This window comes from Esox lucius, chromosome 11 (genome assembly GCF_011004845.1).
Source record: "Esox lucius isolate fEsoLuc1 chromosome 11, fEsoLuc1.pri, whole genome shotgun sequence".
Taxonomy (NCBI): domain Eukaryota; kingdom Metazoa; phylum Chordata; class Actinopteri; order Esociformes; family Esocidae; genus Esox; species Esox lucius.
In genome coordinates this window covers 14518002-14540891 of record NC_047579.1, presented here as the reverse complement: position 1 = coordinate 14540891, position 22890 = coordinate 14518002, and the positions used below count along the sequence as shown (strand labels likewise).

Genomic DNA, 22890 nt, shown 5'->3' with positions numbered 1-22890 from the left:
CCTATCTATAAGCATTAATAATAATACATTACTGCAAATTGGACTTACAAAGACTAAAACTGCCTATAACATACTGCTGGGCTGTGCTGGGCTGGGCAACTATGATGTTTACTTCTAAAAACATTAATTCAGACATGGCATTCATCCGAAAGCCGAGCAGTTGCCCAGCAGTAAAAAAGTGGCGTTACACAAATGGCTATTTTGAGAGTGATCAATTAAAGTTTGAGAGTGATTCAGGTTTTTCTATCAGCTGAGTCTGAGTGACTGTGAGGGCATGTAACAGGAAGACGCTGCTGGAAGGTGACTATGAAGGCTCCTTTTATATATGGAAGTGTTAGTCATTTACAACTAATGGTCGGTAACTGGGTTCACAAACCTGTCTTCCCACATTCTCCTGGAAAGCAGCCTGAGAGAGATGAAAGACAATGTTCAGAGGTAAGACAATGGTGTCAGTAGTAACTGGTACACAGAGGCAGGTAAGACAATGGTGTCAGTAGTAACTGGTATACAGAGGCAGGTAAGACAATGGTGTCAGTAGTAACTGGTAGACAGAGGCAGGTAAGACAATGGTGTCAGTAGTAACTGGTAGACAGAGGCAGGTAAGACAATAGTGTCAGTAGTAACTGGTATACAGAGGCAGGTAAGACAATGGTGTCAGTAGTAACTGGTATACAGAGGCAGGTAAGACAATGGTGTCAGTAGGAACTGGTATACAGAGGCAGGTAAGACAATGGTGTCAGTAGGAACTGGTATACAGAGGGAGGTAAGACAATGGTGTCAGTAGGAACTGGTATACAGAGGGAGGTAAGACAATGGTGTCAGTAGTAACTGGTATACAGAGGGAGGAAAGACAATGGTGTCAGTAGTAACTGGTACAGAGGCAGGTAAGACAATGGTGTCAGTAATAACTAGTATACATAGGCAGGGACACATCAAGCAGAATCAAATCAACAAATCTGAAAGCAACCTGAGGCAAGGTTTTAATAATGAATTAGAAAGAAAGAGAGAGAAACAGAAGAAGACAAAGGGAGATTGAGAGAAAACGAGACAAGACAGATGGAAAGACAGACAGAGACGGAGACTGAAACACAGTGACATATAGATGGAGATAGAGAGAACGGTCACTCACGGAAGCAGCTCTACGACAGTTGATGTTTCGGTCGAACACGGCGGTGATCACAAGAGCACTGGAGGGGCAGAGAAGGACAGAAGGTAAGGAATGGACATGTCAGTGTTGATACACTGGTGCATATGGTTCTTCTCATATGACATACACAACAATTATCGGCCAGTTACTGTGAAAGTATTTGCAGATGACGACGTATGATTGCCTCGACAGCACAAACTCTTTGCACATCCACATGCTGCATGCCCCAATCGCCACAAACTTCTACACGATAAGTCAAGTTTGGAGGAACTTCAAGACCAAATTATTTAACGCTTGGTCACAGAAAATGGGTTATAGGGCCAATGGGGTTTTCGGGCCTAACAATGGGTTGGGCCAGAAACAGAAGATGTTTGGGTAAAGTTGGGCCAGAAACAGAAGATGTTTGGGTAAAGTTGGGCCAGAAACAGAAGATGTTTGGCAGCAGGTGGTTTATAAAAAGAGTTTGCGGGCAAGTGACCGACGGATGTAATGACGGATCAAATCTCAAGCCAACAATGGGATTAATCTGTCAAAAAATACATCTGTTCTCCATTTGAGCAAGGCACTGTTGTTTCCCCACTGTCACTGGTGCCTCGGGGGGTGTGAGATATTAAAGAAAAATCTAACACTGTAAACCTTGTACATGTGTGAAATAGCATAAATAAAAGCATCTATCTAACGACAATGAATAACATAAATATGTACTGCATACATGCAGTCATGTAAAAATTAGGTACAACCACTGTATTTCTTTACATACTTGGAGACATGGATATTTGAGCTAAATTCCAACCACATTCACAGATAAAGGTAAGCGAATAAAAAGAAAATCCAAAACAACCATTTATGCAATGAATATAAACTGAAATGCAATGTCCTTATGTTAAAAAACTTAGTACACTACTACTTAAACTACTAATGGCCAAAATTAGAGTCAAGTGCACCAAAACAGGTGCAAAAGATAAGAAAATGATCAGAGCCTTCCATAAAGACCTGGTCTAGTGTGGTCTTAACCATATGGGTGTGTACTGTGTAATAACGTCATAGCAAAATCAAAAGACCCTCAGAAGAAAGATCATTCCCATGAGTCTGAGAGTGGTTACAAATATATTTTCAAGCAATTCGAATTGCAGATCATCTAAAAATTTTGAAAATTCCATATCACTGGCAATCAACATGGACATGTGGATTGTCCTATGTGGATAACACTCACAGAAGTCTCTAACATCCACAACGTAATATCAAGAGATCTACAGGCCTTTCTTGACATAATCAATGTTTAAATGCATGAGTCAACTGTCAAAGAGAATTCACAAACTCATGGGAGGTAAGGAAGGAAGAAGCACCTGTCCTCAAAAAAGAATATTAAGCACAACTGACATTAGCCAGACAACACCTGGGTAAAGACCAAAACTAGCAATGTGCTCTGGAGAGATGAGTCACAAGTGAAGTTCTTTGACTGCAATGCCACACTCCATATTTGGCAAAAACAAAACAATGCTTTTGAATAGAACAGCCTTTTGCCAACCATAGTTTGGAGGCGGTGGGACTAAGGTTTGGGGCTGCTTTGCTGCCTTTGGCTCTCGCCAACTACCCATCATTCATACAATTAGAAAGATGAACCACACATGGATCTTGCAACAGGACAATGATCTAAAACACACAAACAAAACTACAACAAAATGCCTCAAAAAGAAGAAATGGAAGTGAAATCCCAGATCTCAATCCTATCGAAATGCTGTGGGGGGAAATATCTATATTTAGAAATGTTAAAAAAATATCAAACTCTCCAGGGATGTACTTTCAAATGACTACAGTATACAGTGAGACAAAAAAGTATTTGATACAGTGACCCAAAACACACAGCCAAGGCAACAAAAGAGTGGCTCAAGAAGAAGCACATTAAGGTTCTGGAGTGGCCTAGCCAGTCTCCGGACCTTAATCCCATAGAAAATCTGTGGAGGGAGTTGAAGGTTTGAGTTGCCAAACGTCAGAAGCTTAATGACTTGGAGAAGATCTGCAAAGAGAAGTGAGACAAAATCCCTCCTGAGATGTGTGCAAACCGGATGGCCAACTACAAGAAGACCTCTGTGATTGCCAACAAGGGTTTTGCCACCAAGTACTAAGTCACGTTTTGCAGAGGTCCTCCTTTTGCCGCCAAAACAGCCCTGACCCGTCAAAGCATGGATTCCACTAAACCTCTGAAGGTGTGCTGTGGTATTTGGCACCAATACATTAGCAGCAGATCATTTTGTTCCTATAAGTTGCGAGGTGAGGCCTCCATGGATCAGACTTTTTTGTCCAGCACATCCCACTCATGCTCGATTGGATTGAGATTGGGGGAATTTGGAGGCCAAGTCAACACCTTGAACTTGTTGTTGTGTTCCTCAAACCATTTCTGAATGATTTTTGCTTTGTGGCAGGGCGCATTATCCTGTTGAAAGAGGCCAATGCCATCAGGGAATACCATTGCCATGAAAGGGTACACATGGTTTGCAACAATTCTTAGGTAGGTGGTACATGTCAAAGTAACATCCACATGAATGGCAGGACCCAAGGTTTCCCAGCAGAACAGTTCCAAGGTCTTACGCTGCTATACTATTGTACTGGGGGATTGGGTCAGTTCTCCTTCCCCACTAAGTTCTCCTTCTCCACTATAAATCGTTGTTGATATGATGAATCTTCTGAATTTTCACAGTCTTCTCCCGTTTTAAACTTTAGGAGGTCCTGGTCCACACCTGCGGAGTACCTGGTTTGGGGGGCCCGTTGCTATCCCTGTCCTTGTCCATCTGGTCATACTTCCGACCTAGTCTAATTTTAAATAGACTCTGGATTTAGCCCAGATAAATGTATTACTTATTCCAATTGGACTCTTAATATCTCACCCAACACAGCCAGAAGAGGACTGGTTACCCCTCTAGGTTTCTTCCTAAAATTCGGCCTTCTTAGGGAGTTTTTCCTAGCCACTGAAATTCAACACTACTTTTGTTTGCTCCTTGGGGTTTAAGGCCGGGTGTCTCTGTAAAAGCACTTTGTGACAACTGCTGTTGTAAAAAGGGCTTTATAAATATATTTGATTGTTTGATTGAGAACAGTGCCCAAAGCATCCCACTGCCTCCGCCTGCTTGCCTCTTTCCAATAGTGCATCCTGGTGCCATGTGTTCTCCAGGTAAGAGACGCACACACACCCGGCCTTCCACGTGATGTAAAAAGAAACGGGATTCATCAGACCAGGCCACCTTCTTCCATTGCTCCGTGGTCCAGTTCTGATGCTCACGTTCCCATTGTAGGCACTTTCAACAGTGGTACAGGGGTCAGCATGGGCACCCTGACTGGCCTGCAGCTACACAGCCCCATACGCAACAAAGGTGTGTTCTGACACCTTTCTGTCAGTACCAGCATCAACTTTTTTAGCCATCTGAGCTACAGTACCCCGTCTGTTGGATCAGACCACACGGTCCAGCCTTCACAACCCACATGCATCAGTGTGAGCCTTGGCCGCCCATGACCCTGTCGCCGGTTCACCACATTTCCTTCCTTGGACCACTTCTGATAGGTACTGACCACGGCAGACTGGGAACACCCCACAAGGGCTGCAGTTTTGGAGATGCTCTGACCCAGTCGTCTAGCCATCACAATTTGGCCCTTGTCAGAGTCGCTCAGATTGTTATGTGTGCCCATTTTCCCTGCTTCTAACAAAAAAAATTTACTTGCTGCCTAATATATCCCACCCTCTGACAGGTGCCATGATAACAAGATTATCAGTGTTATTCACTTCACCTGTCAGTGTGTGTGTGTATATACACACACACCTTACTCTTACTTATGAGTCTTGTGCTTTGGCCTCGTGCTTAGGGTCATTATCCTTCGGAAAGGGGAACTTCCCCCCCAGGCTTCAGTTTTTTGTGAGTTTTTTTGTGGGCAAGTTCACTTCAAGCATTTCACTGCATTTTGCGAGTTGATAGCCAGAATCAGTTTAGTTATAACTGGGGTTGGACCCTAAACCTAACAGGTGGTAACAACCAGTTAGCCAGGAGGGAGTAAAAACCAGCCAGACGATAGGGAGTAAAAACAATTTAGCCAGCCAGGGAGCAAAAAACACCCTGTCACAGGGAGGGAGTAACAAACACAGCTGTTTGCTGTCTCATTCCTCTTACTGTAAAAGGCCATCAGCCCTAAACAGACGGACCAGAGCCCTAGAGAAGGCCACCGTGCTGTCAAACATGCCATAGTTCATAGCCAGCAGGGTGGAAAACAAAGGCAGAGAGAACCAGACTCATCTGAGGAGGAGAGGGCCTGAGGACATACTGCATCTCAGTGCTCAATAGAGACCAGGTGTGTGTGCACGCACGCGTGCGTGCGTGCGTGCGTATGCGTTGACCCCATGCGTGTGTTGTGTACACATGACAATGCGTGCTCGTGTAGTAACGGTTGTGCTGTATAAAAGGCCACACTAAAAGCTCAGTCGAAATGTCCTCAAGATTGGATGAATCAGGAGCAGGCCAGGGCTTGTCTGAGCAACAGTGCCAAAAAGCCACCGAAACCAACTGTAGCAGACGAAACCTGGCAAAGCTGACTGGGATGGGAACCAACGGGAGGCTGGTGTCTCTGTGTGTGTGTGTGTGTGTCTCTGTCTCTGTGTGTGTGTGTGTGTGTCTGTGTGTGTCTGTGTGTGTGTGTGTGTGTGTGTCTGTGTGTGTGTGTGTGTGTGTGTGGTCACATCGGTTAAAACTGACACTGCAGTCTCAGGGCAACCACAGGCCTGTACAAGTAAAAGAGAGAGAGAGAGAACATGAGAGAGCGACAGAGGGAGACAGAAAGAGGGAGAGAGAGAGCCAAAGACAGAGAGAGATGGGGTAGACTATCTGACCACTGTGACTTAAACACTTGACTATGTACAGACTCAGTGAGCACAACCAGAGAAACAGGTCATCACAAGCTTTGACTGGCCGGAGTGGCCGGAATGCGCCACAGAAGCGCCCAGTGAAATCTAGGCGTAGAGACAGGGACAGTATACAGTAGCAGACTATCTGACCACTATGACTGATAGAAAACTTAGAAAAACACTGACTACGTACAGACTCAGTGAGCAAAACCTGACCATAGAAACAGGTGGTCACAGACAGATCTGGCTACCCAGAGAGGACAGGTTGTGCTCCCTCCACCCAGAGAGGACAGGTTGTGCTCCCTCCACCCAGAGAGGACAGGTTGTGCTCCCTCCACCCAGAGAGGACAGGTTGTGCTCCCTCCACCCAGAGAGGACAGGATGTGCTCCCTCCACCCAGAGAGGACAGGATGTGCTCCCTCCACCCAGAGAGGACAGGTTGTGCTCCCTCCACCCAGAGAGGACAGGTTGTGCTCCCTCCACCCAGAGAGGACAGGTTGTGCTCCCTCCACCCAGAGAGGACAGGTTGTTCTTTTTCCCTCCACCCAGAGAACACAGGTTGTTCTTTTCCCCTCCACCCAGAGAGGACAGGATGACCACAGAAAAACCATGCAGATGTTGAATAAATATTTGTACCAAAATTTTAAAAATATAACACATTTTTAAAAAACTACAGAAATTAAGAAAATGCAATATATTTTGGAAGAAAAAACCCTTGTGTGCCATATTTGTGTCAAAACGACCAGTATCTTGCCACACCTATAGAAACAACCAGCTGAAGGATGAATCAGGATCACACTATTCACTCCTTACTGCAATTGTTATTCACTGTTGGGTTCATGTTAATATATTTCTGTAGGAAGATTCCATGCCAATCAAGCGAATTAAAATGAGTGTAAAGGGGAAAAAGGAAGGGTGGGAGAGAGAGACAGAGGGCAGTAGAGCGATACGGAGGGAGTGATAGTAAGAGGTAGATAGAGGGAGAGATAGAGGGACAGAGAGATAGGGAGAGGGGAAGAGACAGGGACAGAGAGAGAGACAGGGACAGAGAGAGATAGGGACAGAGAGAGAGACAGGGACAGAGAGAGATAGGGACAGAGAGAGAGACAGGGACAGAGAGAGAGACAGGGACAGAGAGAGAGACAGGGACAGAGAGAGACAGGGACAGAGAGAGACAGGGACAGAGAGATATAGAGACAGTGATAAGGCAGTTGTGAAGTGACTAGATGGTGGCAGAATGACAGACGGCCAAAGGAGCAGACGGAGCTGCTTCCCCTCTCTTCCTCAGCATTCGCCCTCCACAGACACATTTACTCACACAGACTTTCGGCCACTTTCAATCCCTTGAGGGAAAAAAGAGAGCCTTGCCAGCAAAATACAACACGCCCCTAAACAAGTTTAACGCGTTGGCTTAGAACAAGCAAGGTTTCATCAGCGAGGGTTAGAAGGCGCTGCTGGGGGCGTGTAGGGCAGGCAGAGGCTTGCGGCGTGTATTATTGTAATTTTACTGACCGAAGGTGTCACCCTTATAAATCTCCTGTTCAACGGTAACTGCTACAGATGAAACTGTTGTTACCGAGGATTAGTATTGATTTATTTAGCCTATTTTTCAGGTTAATCTGACTGAGACCTGAGACCTGAATGAAACACGGTTCAAACCACAACTCAGTGACCACGCCTATTGTAAACCACAACCATGGGCGTTCTCGTTTGGACCGGAGTTAATAAATAATCCAGCAGGCCACTGTTATTCCTGTTTCAAAAAAGGAATTCAAATGTAATTCAGGAATTGAAAAAGGAAAACGTCCCATTGTTTTCGGTGAGGATTTTGCATTTTGTGCTATCGATTCTGAACACACTTGCCAACATTGACCGAGGTTAAAATGGAAGAGGAGCGAGCGAGTGGGCAGAGAGGGTGGGTTACCAGGCGATCTGTGTGACGAAAGGCTTGAGCGCCGTGGGTTCGTAGGCCCTGGCGAAGGCCCAGCACACGTAGCAGGCGGCGTCTCGGACGTTAGAACCCACACTGCAGGCTCCCCTCTTCTCATCGTAGACCAGGGCTTTCAGGATCAGAGGAACCACTATGGGGGGAGGGATAAAGGAACAAATTAAATGGGGAAGGAAGGAGGGAGGGAATGTGGGAGGGTGAGGAAGAGAGAAAAGTTCTCAATTGGTCCAAAAATCCTAAAGTTGACACAGCAACACATACACAGTATTTAGTATAGGACTCTATGGAGTACCACCATCCTCTAGGTTTTAACTCCAACCCAGTTCCTGAAGAATACTCTACTGTAGGTTTTAACTCTAAACCAGTTCCTGAAGAACTACTCTACTGTAGGTTTTAACTCCAACCCAGTTCCTGAAGAACTACCCTACTGTAGGTCTAAACTCCAACCCAGTTTCTGAAGAACTACTCTACTGTAGGTTTTACCTCCAACCCAGTGCCTGAAGAACTACTCTACTGTAGGTTTAAACTCCAACCTAGTTCCTGAAGAACTACTCTACTGTAGGTCTAAACTCAAACCCAGTTCCTGAAGAACTACTCTACTGTAGGTTTTAACTCCAACCCAGTTCCTGAAGAATTACCCTACTGTAGGTCTAAACTCCAACCCAGTTTCTGAAGAACTACTCTACTGTAGGTTTTAACTCCAACCCAGTTCCTGAAGAACTACCCTACTGTAGGTTTAAACTCCAACCCCCGTTAGGGACCAACCCCCTTTATAATTAACTCAATACTGCTTATCAACCAACAACTTATTAGAATCAGGGGCTGTAGATCAGGGTTATATAAAACAGGGTGGTGGCTCTCCAGGACTCAAACCCACGTCACTAGCAGGCAAGAGATGTGAACAAAACATAAAAATCCTAAAATACCAAACACAAAAGACCAAATCACATCCTAGAGCTCCTCAAAAACATTTCAACGTTGCAATTGTGTTTTGTTGTTAACCAGGGATAAAAAGCACTACACTGCTAAATACCTTAAGTCTCTGTGGTAAACTAAAGCATTCAACTTAGTGGTTGGTTGGGTGGGTCAGTGCTATTTCAGTAGTGTTGATGTGAACCAACAATTCTCAGCTTGAAGACAGGAGTGATGCACTTATTTGGTTGATTGTAAATCCCCAAGGTGCACAGGTTTTGATATATCATTTAGATTTGACCCTAATGATGATTCATTCTGTTGCTTTGGTACATAAATCAAATCAACACACAGGACTGTATCACCGGCGACAAAGCCAAATCCAAAAACTGATTAAAATGATAGGAATTCAGGGATCCAAAATGAGTTGGAGGGGAAAGTCACTGCCGTGCAGTAGAGCCAGGTCATTAAGCCCATAGATCAAGCTGTTTTCCAACTGGGAAGATTTCATTTTCACACTACGTGAGAAAAGAGTGAGGAGAATGAGTGAGTCACTAGGAAAAAAAAATATGTTATACATGATATGATAACAGCCAAAATGCTAACTTATGTAGACCTACTTAGGCAAATCCATATGATTCCAAAATAATTCAAAAAAATAAAAAAGAATAAACGTCCAGTGGCACTAATGTTTAAATGACTCCCACCTGTCCTCCTCAGACATGCCAGTGCTGGGCTTAGACATGACTCACTAGAAATGAAAGCGTCTGTGAAACTCTAAACTCTCATGCAATAACAGGCAAAGGTAAACTACTTCTGCTAATCTAAAAGACCATAAACACATAGTCCGGGTCCATTCATTAGGCTGTCTATACAGAACAGGGAAAGGACTACAGCTTTTATAAAGTTGTGGTAATTGCTAACGATAACACCAGAGGCCAAAGCAAACTGCCACATTTGCCTGTTATGCAAATTCACTCCCCCTTACCCAAAATATCAAAATCCTTACAAACTCCGCACAAGACGGGAGCTTGAGTTTCAACGCTCAACTGCACATGTAAAGAGCTTCCCCACAGTTACGTTTTTGCGCTCCGGTGTAGTTTCTCAAAGCTCAAGAGAAGAACTGGGAGAGACCGAGAGATGGAGAGGAAGAGAGAGACAGAGGAACAGACAGTGAGCACCACATAGCTAGAGGTTTTCTCCTGTAACGTAAAATTATGTCTCGGGGCCTGGCTAATACAGGGAGTATGGATGTTGCCTCAGGGCCCTGCTGTGGGAGGCCACACCCCCTCAAAATCCCTACTGTTTGGGTGGAGGACAAAGCTCCGCCTCTCTGAGCAGCTAGTCCAGGTAACAGGAAAGACCTCTCATACAGGAACTCACTGAAGGCCAGGGATCGAAGCTCATACACACACTCCTGTTCGGCAAGAGGAACATAGAGGGACACGCGAGCTCCCATCCTGAAACGACGGCCACCATCCCCGTCTCTGGCTGGTACTCTCAGAGAGGCACCCTGCGGTGGACCGACGCTGCGGAGCCGGTGTCTTCTGAAGCAGAGCCGGTAAGACTAGTTTCTCACTACTTCATTTTGATGACTGTAACTGTAGGAGAGAAATGGCAGTTGATCCAAGGCTTATTATTGTTTACTCCCATTCGCCCGACTGCTATCTTACTGCCTCTCTGAGGGACTGGATCGTTCAGTTAAGGACACAGGTGTATTTGGAGTTGGGAACATGCATCTGTTAGGCTGCCTGTGTGTGTGTGTGTGTGTGTGTGCGTTCTAAACGCCATACCGTCGGCGCTGCATTGGGCGAACCCACAAACAAACCTGGCAATGATCACGACGATCAAAAGCAGGCTGTTACCGTAGAGACATGGGGACCTGACCACGTCAAATTCAGATGATTTCAAACAATGTGGCCAGTTAGATGAATCGCACGTTCATCTAATATTTTGGGGGTTTACTGTTTATTTTTGCTTGACTGGAAAGTGAGGGAAGAGGGAGCACTACACGTTCCAGAGGCATCGGCTCAGACCGCACGACCACCCCAGATTAAACACACGTTCGACTAAGAATGAACCGACACCACGTCAAATGACATTCCAATGTATATACATAAACTTATTTCTAACGGCAAATTTCGAAGTATTTCTTACACTCTCGGCTACTGGCAAGGTAGTTAGCGAGATATGGCAACCAAAAATCTTCCACCAACCCCTTTCCTCTTCATGAGAAGGGAGTGGTGTTTTGTCAGGGGCCACACCTGCCGAGGAACTCGAGAGGTGACTTATTGCGACAGTGCGCGTCGGACGGGTTTAGCCTCTTCAGGCATAGATCTGAACCGTGTGTGTGTGTGTGCGAGAGAGTGTGTGTCCTGAACCCGAAGTCATGGCCTTGGGTGATAGTTCCCTCTCAACGGAAGAAATTGGAAATAATAAAACGGCACAGCGGTTCCGTTTGAGTTTTGACCCTTTCCCCGGTCCTGATGGGACAATCGTTCGGCACTTGCCGTGACGGTCATCCCCCGGTAATCAAAACTCCAGACTCTGAGTAACACTTGCTCCTGCCCTGTCTAGCCTACTGTGGCTCCGTATCCATCATGCCGCCGCACAGGTGTAGTCATGGGAAACAGGTGCCTTCGGGTTCCCACGCCGTCAGACAGGCAGGCAGCCCAGAGGTTACTCGGAGAGAGAGGGGCAGGTCTCCACACGTCCTCTGGGCGAGGTGATCTCACACACTGCCAGGCACGGTCCTCGTTCCACGGGACCCATGGGAAGTCTCGAGGAGGGTTTAGGGTTTTAAGGTAGGGAAGCGCACGAGTCTCAACCCAAGATGTGGCCGTCACGTCTGTCACAATAAGCGTCCAGGGAAGAAATGAAGGTTAACAGCTTTGCTCACGGAGAAACTCTCTCTTGTTAAATTTAAGCTGGCTCGGGGATTCAATCTAGCAACCTTCTGGCTACTGTTCAAGTGCTCCATGTGCTAGGCTACCTGCCGTCCCTTAAGTTAAGGTTAGGAGTTAAGGGTTTAGCACCTGCCCTGCCGGTTTAATATCTAGCTTGGCTCGCCAGAGGCAGACACGTTTGACATATGCTTAGACAGCGACCGTAAACAGGTAGACTGCCAATCCTGCCTGATTACAATAGGACACGCTGCTCCAGGCACCGGTCCAGCTACTAGGACAGAGGTGGTCAGAAACCCGTGACCGGGACGGATCCATGCAAACACGACACGCTGGCTGTTTGCATATACCGTGACAGGGCTCCTGTTCTTCCTGGTAGTTATTGGGCAACACACAGAGCAACCATTGCTGAAAAGGTTAGCCTGGGGGCTTGAGGAGGAGAGGCGTGAAGAGTGAAGACATGAAAACTATTAAATAACACATATGGAATAATGTAGCAACCAAAATAAAATAAAAAAAGTGTTAAACAGACCAAAATACATTTCATATTGAAGATTTTTCAAAGTAGACATACTTTGCCTTGATGACAGCTTTTCACACATTGCAACCAACTTCAAAATGTAGTCACCAGGGAACCATTTCAATTAAAAGAGAATTTGTGGAATTTCTTTCCAAACAGCGTTTGAGCAAATCAATTGTGTCGTGACAAGTTAGTGTTGGTATACAGTCCATCATTATGTCTACACTGCAGTAGCCCATATTGCAAGAACAGCTCAAATAAGCAAAGAGAAACAACAGTCCATCATTCCTCTTAGACATGAAGGTCAGTCAATCCAGAAAATGTCAAGACCTTTGAATGTTTCTTCTAGTGAACTTGCAGAACCAACTGCTAGAATGAAACTGGCTCTCATGAGGACCGGCACAGGAAAGAAAGACCTAGAGTCCTCTGCTGCAGAGGATACATTTATTAAAGTTATCAGCTGAAATTGGCAATAAACTGCACCTCAGATTGCAGCCCAAATAAACGCTTCATATAGTTCAAGAAATACACATTTCAGTGAAGACTGCATGAACCAGGCCTGCATGGTCAAATTGCTACAAAGACACCACTACTGAAGGACACCAATAATAAGAAGAGACCCGTTTGGCCCCACAAACATGACGAATGGACATTAGACCGGTGGATATCTTCACTATGATGGGATGACATGTTTTGTTCCAATTGCTGACCTCAATCCAGTTGATATGGTTTAGGATGAGTTGAACGGCAGATTGAAGGAATAGCAGCCAACAAGTGCTAAGAATATGTGGGAACTCCATCAAGAGTTGGGAAATCCTTCCAGGTGACTACCTCATGAAGCTGGTTAAGAGAATGCCAAGGGTAATGCAAATCTGTTATCAAGGCAAAGCTGTCATTGTGAAGAATCTAAAACATAAATGTATTTAGATGTAAGATGTTTGTTTACTACATGATTTCATGTGTTATTTTGTAGTTTTGATGTGTTCACTATTTTTACACAATGTGGGGAAAAAATTATTTAAAGAAATATCTTTGAATGAGTCAGTGTGTCCAAACTTTTGACTGGTAGTGTATAAAGTGTCCATGGGAATATGTCAAATAAACTAGATGCCCTGAAGGTGCAGCATTTCTTGCCGTTATGGAGGGGAGGATCGAGGGAGACCGAGAGAGAGACACAGACAGAGAGAGACAGATAGAAACCTGTGAATGTATAACGCATAACCGCCCTCCCTCCTAGTCTCCAAAGCAGAACCCGTTGGACTGGCCCATTAGCTACACTAATCCTAATCAGTCAGAGTCTGTGAGAAAGTGGTGTTAACACTAACAAACTACAACAAAAGGACAGAGGAAGAAAGGGCCAGATGCCTAATCCACTCACACATTTACTTAAAACTAATGGTGTTAAAAGCAAGTAACAAAAACCGCTGCACACCTATGCCAATATGCCAAGACAGTCTCTTTAAACAATCGACAGTAAGAAACGTACTGCCCTACTGGTTTCAAATGTGTTACAAAAATTGTGGACCATGGCAAAATCGTGTAACTGTCCTCCCTTTTTATCTTTCCAGTAAAACAGCAAACAAACAACACCCAAAATGGACTCGGTTCAGGCACGCAAGCCCAAGAGGCCCCACTACATCCCCCGGCCCCCAGGGAAGCCCTACAACTACCAGTGTTTCCAGTGTCCCTTCACCTGCAACGAGAAGTCGCACCTCTTCAATCACATGAAGTATAATCTGTGCAAGAACTCCATATCGCTGGTGTCTCAAAAAGGTGGCCATGCTGTCAGGCAATCCAAGGCCCCAGAACCTCCCGCGGGTGAACTTTCACCTTCTAACCTGAAAGAGAACTCACGTCCGCATTCTTTAGAGCGGGTAACATTGATGAGCCCTGAAGGTGACAAAAAGGTGGGGAACAGAGATGAAGAGAAGGAGAGAGAGGAGGGCGAGGAGACGGAGTGTGGAAGCCCCGTCAGCAAAGATGTGACGAAACAGGAAAACGGTGAAGGGAAAGACGCCATGCCTTTGCCTAACTCGTCAGCCTTTTCGCCAGTGGCGCCCAGCCGAGAAACCCCAGACATCGGGCGGAAGTCGCCGTTACACCAGTCGGAGGAGCGGCCTCAGACTCCACCTGTCCCGTCGCTCCTTAACCCCGCCTTCACCTGGGGACCGATGGCATCTGCCTCTTTGCCGCTGAAGCCCCTCCCCCCTCACATGCTACCGGAGTACACCCACTATTTCTTCCAGGACCGCCACCCGGCCCTCCACCCCCTCTACCAGCCCTACTTCACCCCGGGGACGCATCACCTTCCTGGGTCCAACGCCCAGCCCTTCCAGCCGAGCTTCCTGGAGCCTCCCCAGGGGCTTGTGATTCCCCAGCCTCTGAATCCATCCCACCCGCCCATCATCTCCTCGTACCCCTACAGATACGGTCCTCCAATGCCCTACGGTCTGTACCGGCCCCAAGACCACTCCCTCCCCGCTCCTCTCCCGGGTGGCAGGTACCTTCCCCTGGACATGTATGCCGCGGGACCGAGCCCCGGCATGGGACCCAGGGACTACCATGTCTACCTCCATCCCCGGCTCCAGCGTGAAAGCCACAGCAGACCCGCGGAGGAGAGGCCCAGCAAGGGGGAGCAGAGCGGAGATAAGCCCACCAGACTGAGCCCCATGGCGGGGAGTTCCGCAGCGGGGTCACCCGACAGGCCCAGTCCTCCGCATCCCTTCCAGCAGCGAGATTCTACCGAGGCTCCGCGCTACACTGTCCTAGGGGAAACGCGGCGAGTCTCAGGCATCCAATCAGGGGCAGAGCGGGCCTCGCAACCAATCGGAGACGACTCGGGGAATGAGACTTCGCAGAGTTTACAAGTGGACAATTTGCCACAGGAAGCAGGGTAAGTGACGAGACGTAAAAACCCAATCACACCTAGCCTGCCAGTTCACTGCAAACACACTGCACATGGTCAATCAAAGCTCACTGGATGGGAAATCTCATGCAAACTCTCTTCCTCCCCCGTTAAGGTCGACAGCCCACGGTGCAGCTCCCTCCACCACCGATTCCAACGAAGGCGACGATTCATCGTCGGAGCGAGGCGAAGACGCCGCCGAAAGTGAGGACGAGCCGGTTCCCCTGAACCTTTCCAAACGGGACCAGGGGACATCAGGCCTCGGCACCGGCCGGGCGGGCCACGTTGATCCAGGAGACGAACTGCCGCTGAACCTGAGCCTCAGGGCCGCACCGGGCAGCCCGGACTGCAGCACCAAAATGGCCGCCCCGGGAAGGGAGTTTCTATGGGCCCAACCAGGCAGCCTCTGCCCCAAAATGCCTGCCTCGGGTGGTCTTCACTGGGGCTGCAGTCCTGCAGGCTGCGCCCGGGCCGAAAAGGAGCCCACCGACCAGCAGAGGCAGACCGCGGCCCTTGCTCTCTGCCAGCTGGCTGTGTCCACCTCCTCAAGCGACAGGTCGTCGGTCCGCCCGACACCGACAGACTCAGCCAATGGGCGTTCCTGTCCCCCAACCCTCGTAGGGGAGGCGGCGAAAGACAGAAAAATAGGCGTCACCAAGGAGGTCAAACAGACGGATCGGGCCCAGGCTGAGGAGAGGAGCCCAACCCGGGGGGCAAAGAGAATGACCAGGGGAGGAACCCAGAAAACAGTCCCCCGGACACCCCCTAAGAGAGCCAGGGAGGCGCAGAAGACTGGAGGTAAAGCGCAGAGGAAGAGAACACGCTGCTTGTAAACATTGCCCACTCTCACCGGACTGTGCCAATTTTCTGGCGTTTTTCCAGACCAAGTGACTTTGGAGCAACGTGGCTCCAGACTAGTTGTAGATCCATGGAAGGAGCAATGGGGAGTGACACAGCACATGACTTTGCAGTTCTCGCACTGCGTTACACGAGCCAAGAGGTTTCCAATTTTAACCAAGCACTAAGACTATGCCGATTCCATGCACAGAACTGGTACAGAAATCCTGTCTTTAAACCAATGCATATAACAAGGATGGAAATATTTAAGTGTGACTTAACTGTCTACAATAAGGTACAGGGTGGTGGGAGAAACAGTAAATATTCAACACTGTCCTTAAAAGCTTTACAAAAGTCTAATGAAATCTGTCCATATCAGTTGACTTTACAATGTTCTATATTGCACTGATTATGATGTGAAAAAAAAGAGAGCACTCACAGTCCCATCGGGGTACAAAATGTTGTATATCAGCGTGAATAAAACAAGCTCTCATGCGCATAAGAGGGTGTGTGAGGTTTTTTCTAAGTAACACAGAAAAGAGTCAAAAATATTATGACATGCGACCAGGGAGTTCCTGTTGTGGGAGTGCATGGTTTTGTTACATACCCTCTGGGAGGCGAGAGGGCACAAGCAAGCCGCGCCTCCCCAGTTCTGCCAGGGCAAGGCAGCCACCATGCCATGCGTTGTCTGTCTCATGGAAACTGAAACACACACAATTCAATAAATGGAAAATTTACAAATCAGAACAGGTATCGGGTCTGTTTAGTCGTACTGTCAACCACTTCAAATCAGAATATTAATCGGGGCTTTTTAGTCATATTGCCAAACATCTCATTAGTGGTGCTTTCTTCAAAAACATGAAATTCTTTCCCACAAAATAAGCTGGATTATTATTCATTGATCAGGACCCGAGAGAAAGAGTTGAAATAAAAAGCATTCACTTTTGCATGCTAGAACAGACTCCTACACATTCACTCCACGCACTAAACTTTCTAGTACGAGCAGACTTCACAGACGCACAGGGTGTCACTTGGCACTAGACACTCAGAGCAGTCCGGGTCACACAATCAAATCCCATCAATTAACCCAAACCTTTAAGAAAACCAACTGTACATGAAAAACATTTCTCTTAAAATGGTTCATCGTTGGACACGTAACACAAAAAAAAACACTGTTACCTGAAACAGTCCAGAACTGATCCAACTACTTCATCAGCCAGCTCTTTGGGCAGTCTTCCCGTCACCCTCCCAATCCTAAAAAAGCCAGAGGCATGTTAGATCATGAGGCTTTAGCTTGAACACGCCCCTTTTTCGACCTTATCGTAATAACGCTCATCTGAGACTGGAGAACCTTTTCCTCGATTGCTGCGGGTACTGCGGGTTCCCGGCCCGACTCGGCGCCACCAGGAGCTGTTCACTACTTAGATTGCCTAATACTAAAACACACCTGCTCTTTCAAGTGGGTTAAATCCAAAAACATGACAGAGTTGCCTTCCCATGCAGCAGCGTATCCTGTGTGGTGACTACGTTTGGCCTTGGGATTTTAGTCTGTATCGGTGCCCTCACCATAATAACAGTGACTCATTGTGCGGAAACATGAATGGGTGCATCTGCCTTTAGGCATTTTTCTGAAAGGCCAAACTGTTTATCTCGGTCACTGAGGTATGACAATGAGGCCTCACCCCTTAGCGGCGGACCAGCGGACGATGGTTTCCTTGTCTTTCAGACCGCCCAGAAGTTGCTCTGTGAAGGTAAAGACATTTTAGTTGCTGTACACAACTTTGACTAAAAGAAAAAGGCAACAGAGAATAGAAGACGTAGGTAAAGAAAGAGTGAGTCAGAAAGAGAAAGACAATATTTTCTCAGAATGTCTTATTGTTTGGGGGGGGGGGGGGTCACTTGGACACTCCAATAAGGCCACTTCAATGATGTAACTGGGAGGGACAGGGACACCAAAAGAATGTGGAAGTGACTGACTGACCGATGACATTCTCCACCTCCTCAGGGATGTCATAGTCCTCCTCGTGACCCTGCGTCTCCTGGTCTGGGGTGACAGCGTCCACAGCGGAGCCGGGCTGGGACAGGGACAGGTTTGCAACCAGAGACCGGCTTCCTCTTTGGTACCTGAAGAACAAGGGCAAGGCTCCGACCTCAACAGGGTTTCTATGGACGTATGTCAGTGTGTTTGTTGGTGGCTGGCATTATTCCCAGCCACCATGCTTGCATAGGTTATTACTTGCTCGTTGGGGGTATTTGGCTGGTTCTCCGTACAAGCACCATGGAAAAAGGGCTTTACAGAATACAGTACATTTTATTACCGTACTGACTGATACTCAGTATAGGATAGTGCATCCCATCTTCCTCATCATTAGCCAACGAGCTTGACCCGAATATTTTAATCAATTTCACACTTAGGAAAGGTTTAGCGAATACTTCTCAGGAGCGATAGAGGAATTCATTTTAATAGTAGAGGGGCTGAATGAGTGGACTAAGGTGGGGATGATTAGATTGCCACGGTGATATAAGGGCTGTATTGGAAACACTTTGCTCCATACCTCTTATCTTTTAGAGACTCGGTCTGCTCAGTTGGGCATGGAAACCTTGTTCCAGTGTAAAAGGTCATTTGAAACCAGATTCTAGTGTAGAACTACAAACACTTGATCTTTGGGGAGACGCATGCGTGCGTGTAGGTCCAGGGGATACTCGCCTCCACTTGGCGAGTCGTGGCTTGAGGAAGGTCAGACCAAGTCTCTGGATCAGTTTGACCCCCAGCTTCCTCAGTGTTGCTTGGCTGCTCTCGGCCAGGCCGCGTCGCTCCAAGCACTGCAACACCACCGGGGCTGAGGATACACACACAGAAGCCTCCCGTTTGTTGCGTTGTAGTCTCAAGCATATGGAAGTTTGGGGTCGGCCTTCTTTTACCGACACTTTCAAATTTTAAAGAGGACTCGTACCGTACTGGAGGAAGTCATCTCTTTTGCCGTGCTTGAAAAGCTGAGCCTGAAGGCAAGGATAACAACGAGAACATGAATATGAAGCATGAAATGAGCCCCTGAACATTTTTAAACTCTCTTTTGTTTGGGATTATATCAGTGCTGAACTCCACCTTCTGGGTGCACAGTTTTTGATGGATACATGTGGATTAAAAGTCACCAATGCGACTTTGAACTTAGCTCCTTCACTGACAACCTCCCTGTGTAAACTTTCCCAAACATCATTCTTGCAGTGTTTATTTCAGAGCTTTCACTGCAAGATGAACATTTTAAATCCAGCAGGGCAAAACAGAGAGCTTACGCAAGCGACTTTAAGCCCCTGAGGGCCATTAGAACAAACAGCTCGTTTTAAACGCCCCGAGCGCCACATAGTGACGAAACCGTTTCCACTCATAGCTCGTGAAGACTGAGATGAAACGCTTTTCAAAACATGTTTCGCTGCCTTCAAATAACCAAATGGCACTGAATTTCAGTTTTTAGAAGAACAGCTAACCTGGAATAAATAATGTCAGGTGGTTAGAAGCGAGTGAAGCTAGAGGCATTACAAGGAGTGTGACATTACGTTGAGAGTCAAGCCACAGCACCTCTGTGGGTGAAGTAACCACGCCCCAACCGATAGCTTTACGGTCTAACTACAAACGACAACACCGGTCTCGGGTCTTCTTGTGCAGTCTTGCCGACTCCTGGGCAGCCAGCCACTTTGAGAGAGGTACTGATCTGGGACCAGGTTCCGCGACATACAACAGGTGCAGCCTTATGCACCTGCCAAACCCACAAACATGTAGGCACCTGAGAAACCACCTGCTGCTAACTTCAACCCACCCTCGCTCCACCCGCCTCACACGCACACGAAGCGTGCAACCCTCAGCAAGTACAGGAAAGCTGAGTACCTCACCCGAAATGCCTAAGGGAGGGGTGTGCCTGCAAAATAATGCAAGATGTGTGACTATAACGTATCTTCAGAATTTCTGCTGTATTTCGTTACCGCGATAAGGTGGGGAGCGACACAAGATCAACTCGATGCGTCAATTTGTCTGATTAGGTGGAAAAGCGACGACGCCAAAACACTTGAACGCTTGATATATGGGTGGCCCCAGGGAACAAATGAGCCACAACAATGTCCTACCAGGGAATGTGCGATCACAGAGAGGCATCAGGTTTAGAAACACACACGCACAGACACTTGTTTTACTTGGGAGAACTTTTTAGGGGATTCTAATTCCTAACCCTAACCACTGAAAGCCCAACCATAACACTAACCTTAACTCCAACACTATATGGCAAAAAGTATGAGCACACCGGACCATCACACCTATATGAGCTTGTTGGACATCCCATTCCAAAACCATTGGCATTAATATGGAGTTGCCCACCCCCACTTCCAGTTATAACACCCCCACTTCCAGTGGAAAGCCTGCCCACCCCCACTTCCAGTGGAAAGCCTGGGAAGGCTTTCCACAAGATTTTGGAGTGTCTCTGTGGGAATATGTTGCCCATTCAACCAAAAGAGCATTTGTGAGGCCAGGAACTGATATTGGACCAGGCCTGGCTCGCAACTGTTCCAATTCATCCCAAATGTGTTCAATGGGGTTGAGGTCAGGGCTCTGTGCAGGCCACACCAACCTTGTAGAACCATGCATTTATGAAGCCCACTTTGTGCACAGGGGCACAGTCATGTTGGAACAGGAAAGGGCCTTCCTCAAACTGTTGCCACAAAGTTGGAAGCACCCAAATGTCAAAAATGTCTTTGTATCTTGTATTATTAAGATTACCCTTCCCCGGAACTAAGGGGCCTAGCCCAAACCCTGAAACACAGCCCCAGACCATAATCCCTCCTCCACCAAACTTTACAGTAGGCACTATGCATTCCAGTAAGTAGGGTTCATCAGACTGCCAGAGAGTGAAGCACGATTTATCACCCAAGAGAACACATTTCCACTGCTCCAGAGTCCAGTGGCAGGGTGCTTTACACCGCTCCAGCCGACGATTAGCATTGCGCATGTTGATGTGTTGCAACAGATGATCGCTGATTTTTACGTGCTGTGTGCCTCACCACTCGATGGCCCTGCTCTGTGTCTACAACTTCGTGGCTGGGCTGTTATTGCTCCTAGATGCTTTCACTTCACAATTATAGCACTTACTGTTGATAGGGGCAGATTTAGTAGGGCAGAAAATGTCATAAACTGATTTGTGGCAAAGAAGGCATCCTATGACAGTGCCACATTTAAAGTCACTGAGCTCTTCAGTACAGCCCATTGTACTGCCAATGTTAGTCTATGGAGATTTAATGGCTATGTGCTGGATATTATGCACCTTTGAGCAATGGGTGCGGCTAAAACACCTGAACTTAATAATTAGTAGGGGTGTCCACATACTTTTGGAAATAAGACCTTGAATGGGTGTGTCCAACACACACACACACACACACTACCAGAGACTGCAGGGCTCCATCTAGGATCACAGTCCCCTCCATGGTCTGGTCATCAGCCTGGGAGATAGAGGACAGACTCCAGTCCAGGAAGTCTGCCAGACGCCTCAGCTTCACATCAGGACGTGTCACGAACCTGCGCACACACATTTCTACTTAACGAGACGCTAGAAGCACTCTGGGCTAGGTCTGAACATGTTTATCTTTACAAACAAGGACGCCCTCTTTTGGTAGGGAAATAGAATGCAACTTGAAGTGTTGGGTGTGATGACCTCCAGCACTCTAAAGGGCAAGGCTGGCCTGGCTGGTGGCCTGGATCAAATACACAGCTGAAACATCAATTACGTCAAAAGATCCTTCTGGAAACCAAGTGCTTTGATCAGCATATGTGTATTTCCATTTTGACCTTAAACCGATTACGGTAGGTGTTCACATGAGTTAGACAAATTGATATTAAACAGAATCGATTATGGCCTATCTACATGGTCGGAATTACTGTCATCCTTAATTCAAATAACTCACACGGTTTCAAAAAATGTGTTTCAATTTGGTCTATAGAATTCTTAATTTCTCTATTAATATTACAGAACATTCATTTTTGATTCAGAACCTAATAAATCCAATTCAATCAGAAAATAAAAAGAAGACCCACAAACCAGCTTTCTGACACTTCATGATGCCATGCACACATTCAAGGCACAGAGTACCAGAGGCAGCAAAGTCCCCAAAACATCACTGAACCTCCTCCATGTTTGACAGTGGGGAAAGTGTAGTTTTCCTTTTAGGCTATATTTTGTTTTCTAACATAAAGATGGCGTGCTTTACCAAAAAGCTGTGATTTGGTCTCTTCTGTCCAACAGGTGCCAATACTTATGGCCATGACTGTAAATGTACATAATAAGGCAGTAGACTTACTTTGATACTAACACAGACGCAGCATCTCTTGATTTATCAGTGACCATCAGGTAAGACTGAAAATAACAAAATACAAGAAGTTGGTTACAAACTAAACATAAAACACACAGAAACACTGAAGTGCCAGAAAAACTGGTCCAGATGAGCCCATTCAAAATACATAGCAACACCAGCCATGCACATCATTGGTTGTGTCTGCCAGTGCATTTATAAAGAGATAGACATCTGTAGAAACATCTAGAGCTGTTTCCACCATGAGAATGGCAAGTTATCACGACTTGAACAACTTTCAACGCGGTTTAATAGTTGGAGCTTGTGAGATGGGTCATAACATTTCGGAGGTAGAGGAGAAGTTTGGATTTTCACACACTACCATTTCAAGGGTGCACCGTGAATACTTGGATTCTGAAAAAACATCTAACCTACGACAGCAGTGAGGCCGTAAAAAGACTGGGAGAACTTGACCAGCGTCGGCTGGCAGGAATCATTTCACGCGG

General features: G+C 46.7%; 1 protein-coding gene across 4 annotated transcripts in view; it reads right to left on the bottom strand.

The window, feature by feature from the left end:
- Positions 1-22890, bottom strand: part of tbcd (tubulin folding cofactor D) — a 75884-nt gene that overhangs the window by 36104 nt on the left and 16890 nt on the right. For all 4 annotated transcript variants that reach the window (XM_029123625.2, XM_013131261.3, XM_013131263.3 and 1 more), the window contains 11 exons: positions 22394-22449; positions 21482-21614; positions 19012-19057; positions 18765-18897; positions 18039-18181; positions 17740-17800; positions 17237-17311; positions 16665-16759; positions 7957-8113; positions 1130-1187; positions 377-406 (listed from right to left, as the gene is read on the bottom strand). In XM_029123625.2, coding sequence (XP_028979458.1) covers positions 377-406; positions 1130-1187; positions 7957-8113; positions 16665-16759; positions 17237-17311; positions 17740-17800; positions 18039-18181; positions 18765-18897; positions 19012-19057; positions 21482-21614; positions 22394-22449 — 987 coding nt within the window. The remainder of the gene's footprint in view (positions 1-376; positions 407-1129; positions 1188-7956; positions 8114-16664; positions 16760-17236; positions 17312-17739; positions 17801-18038; positions 18182-18764; positions 18898-19011; positions 19058-21481; positions 21615-22393; positions 22450-22890) is intronic.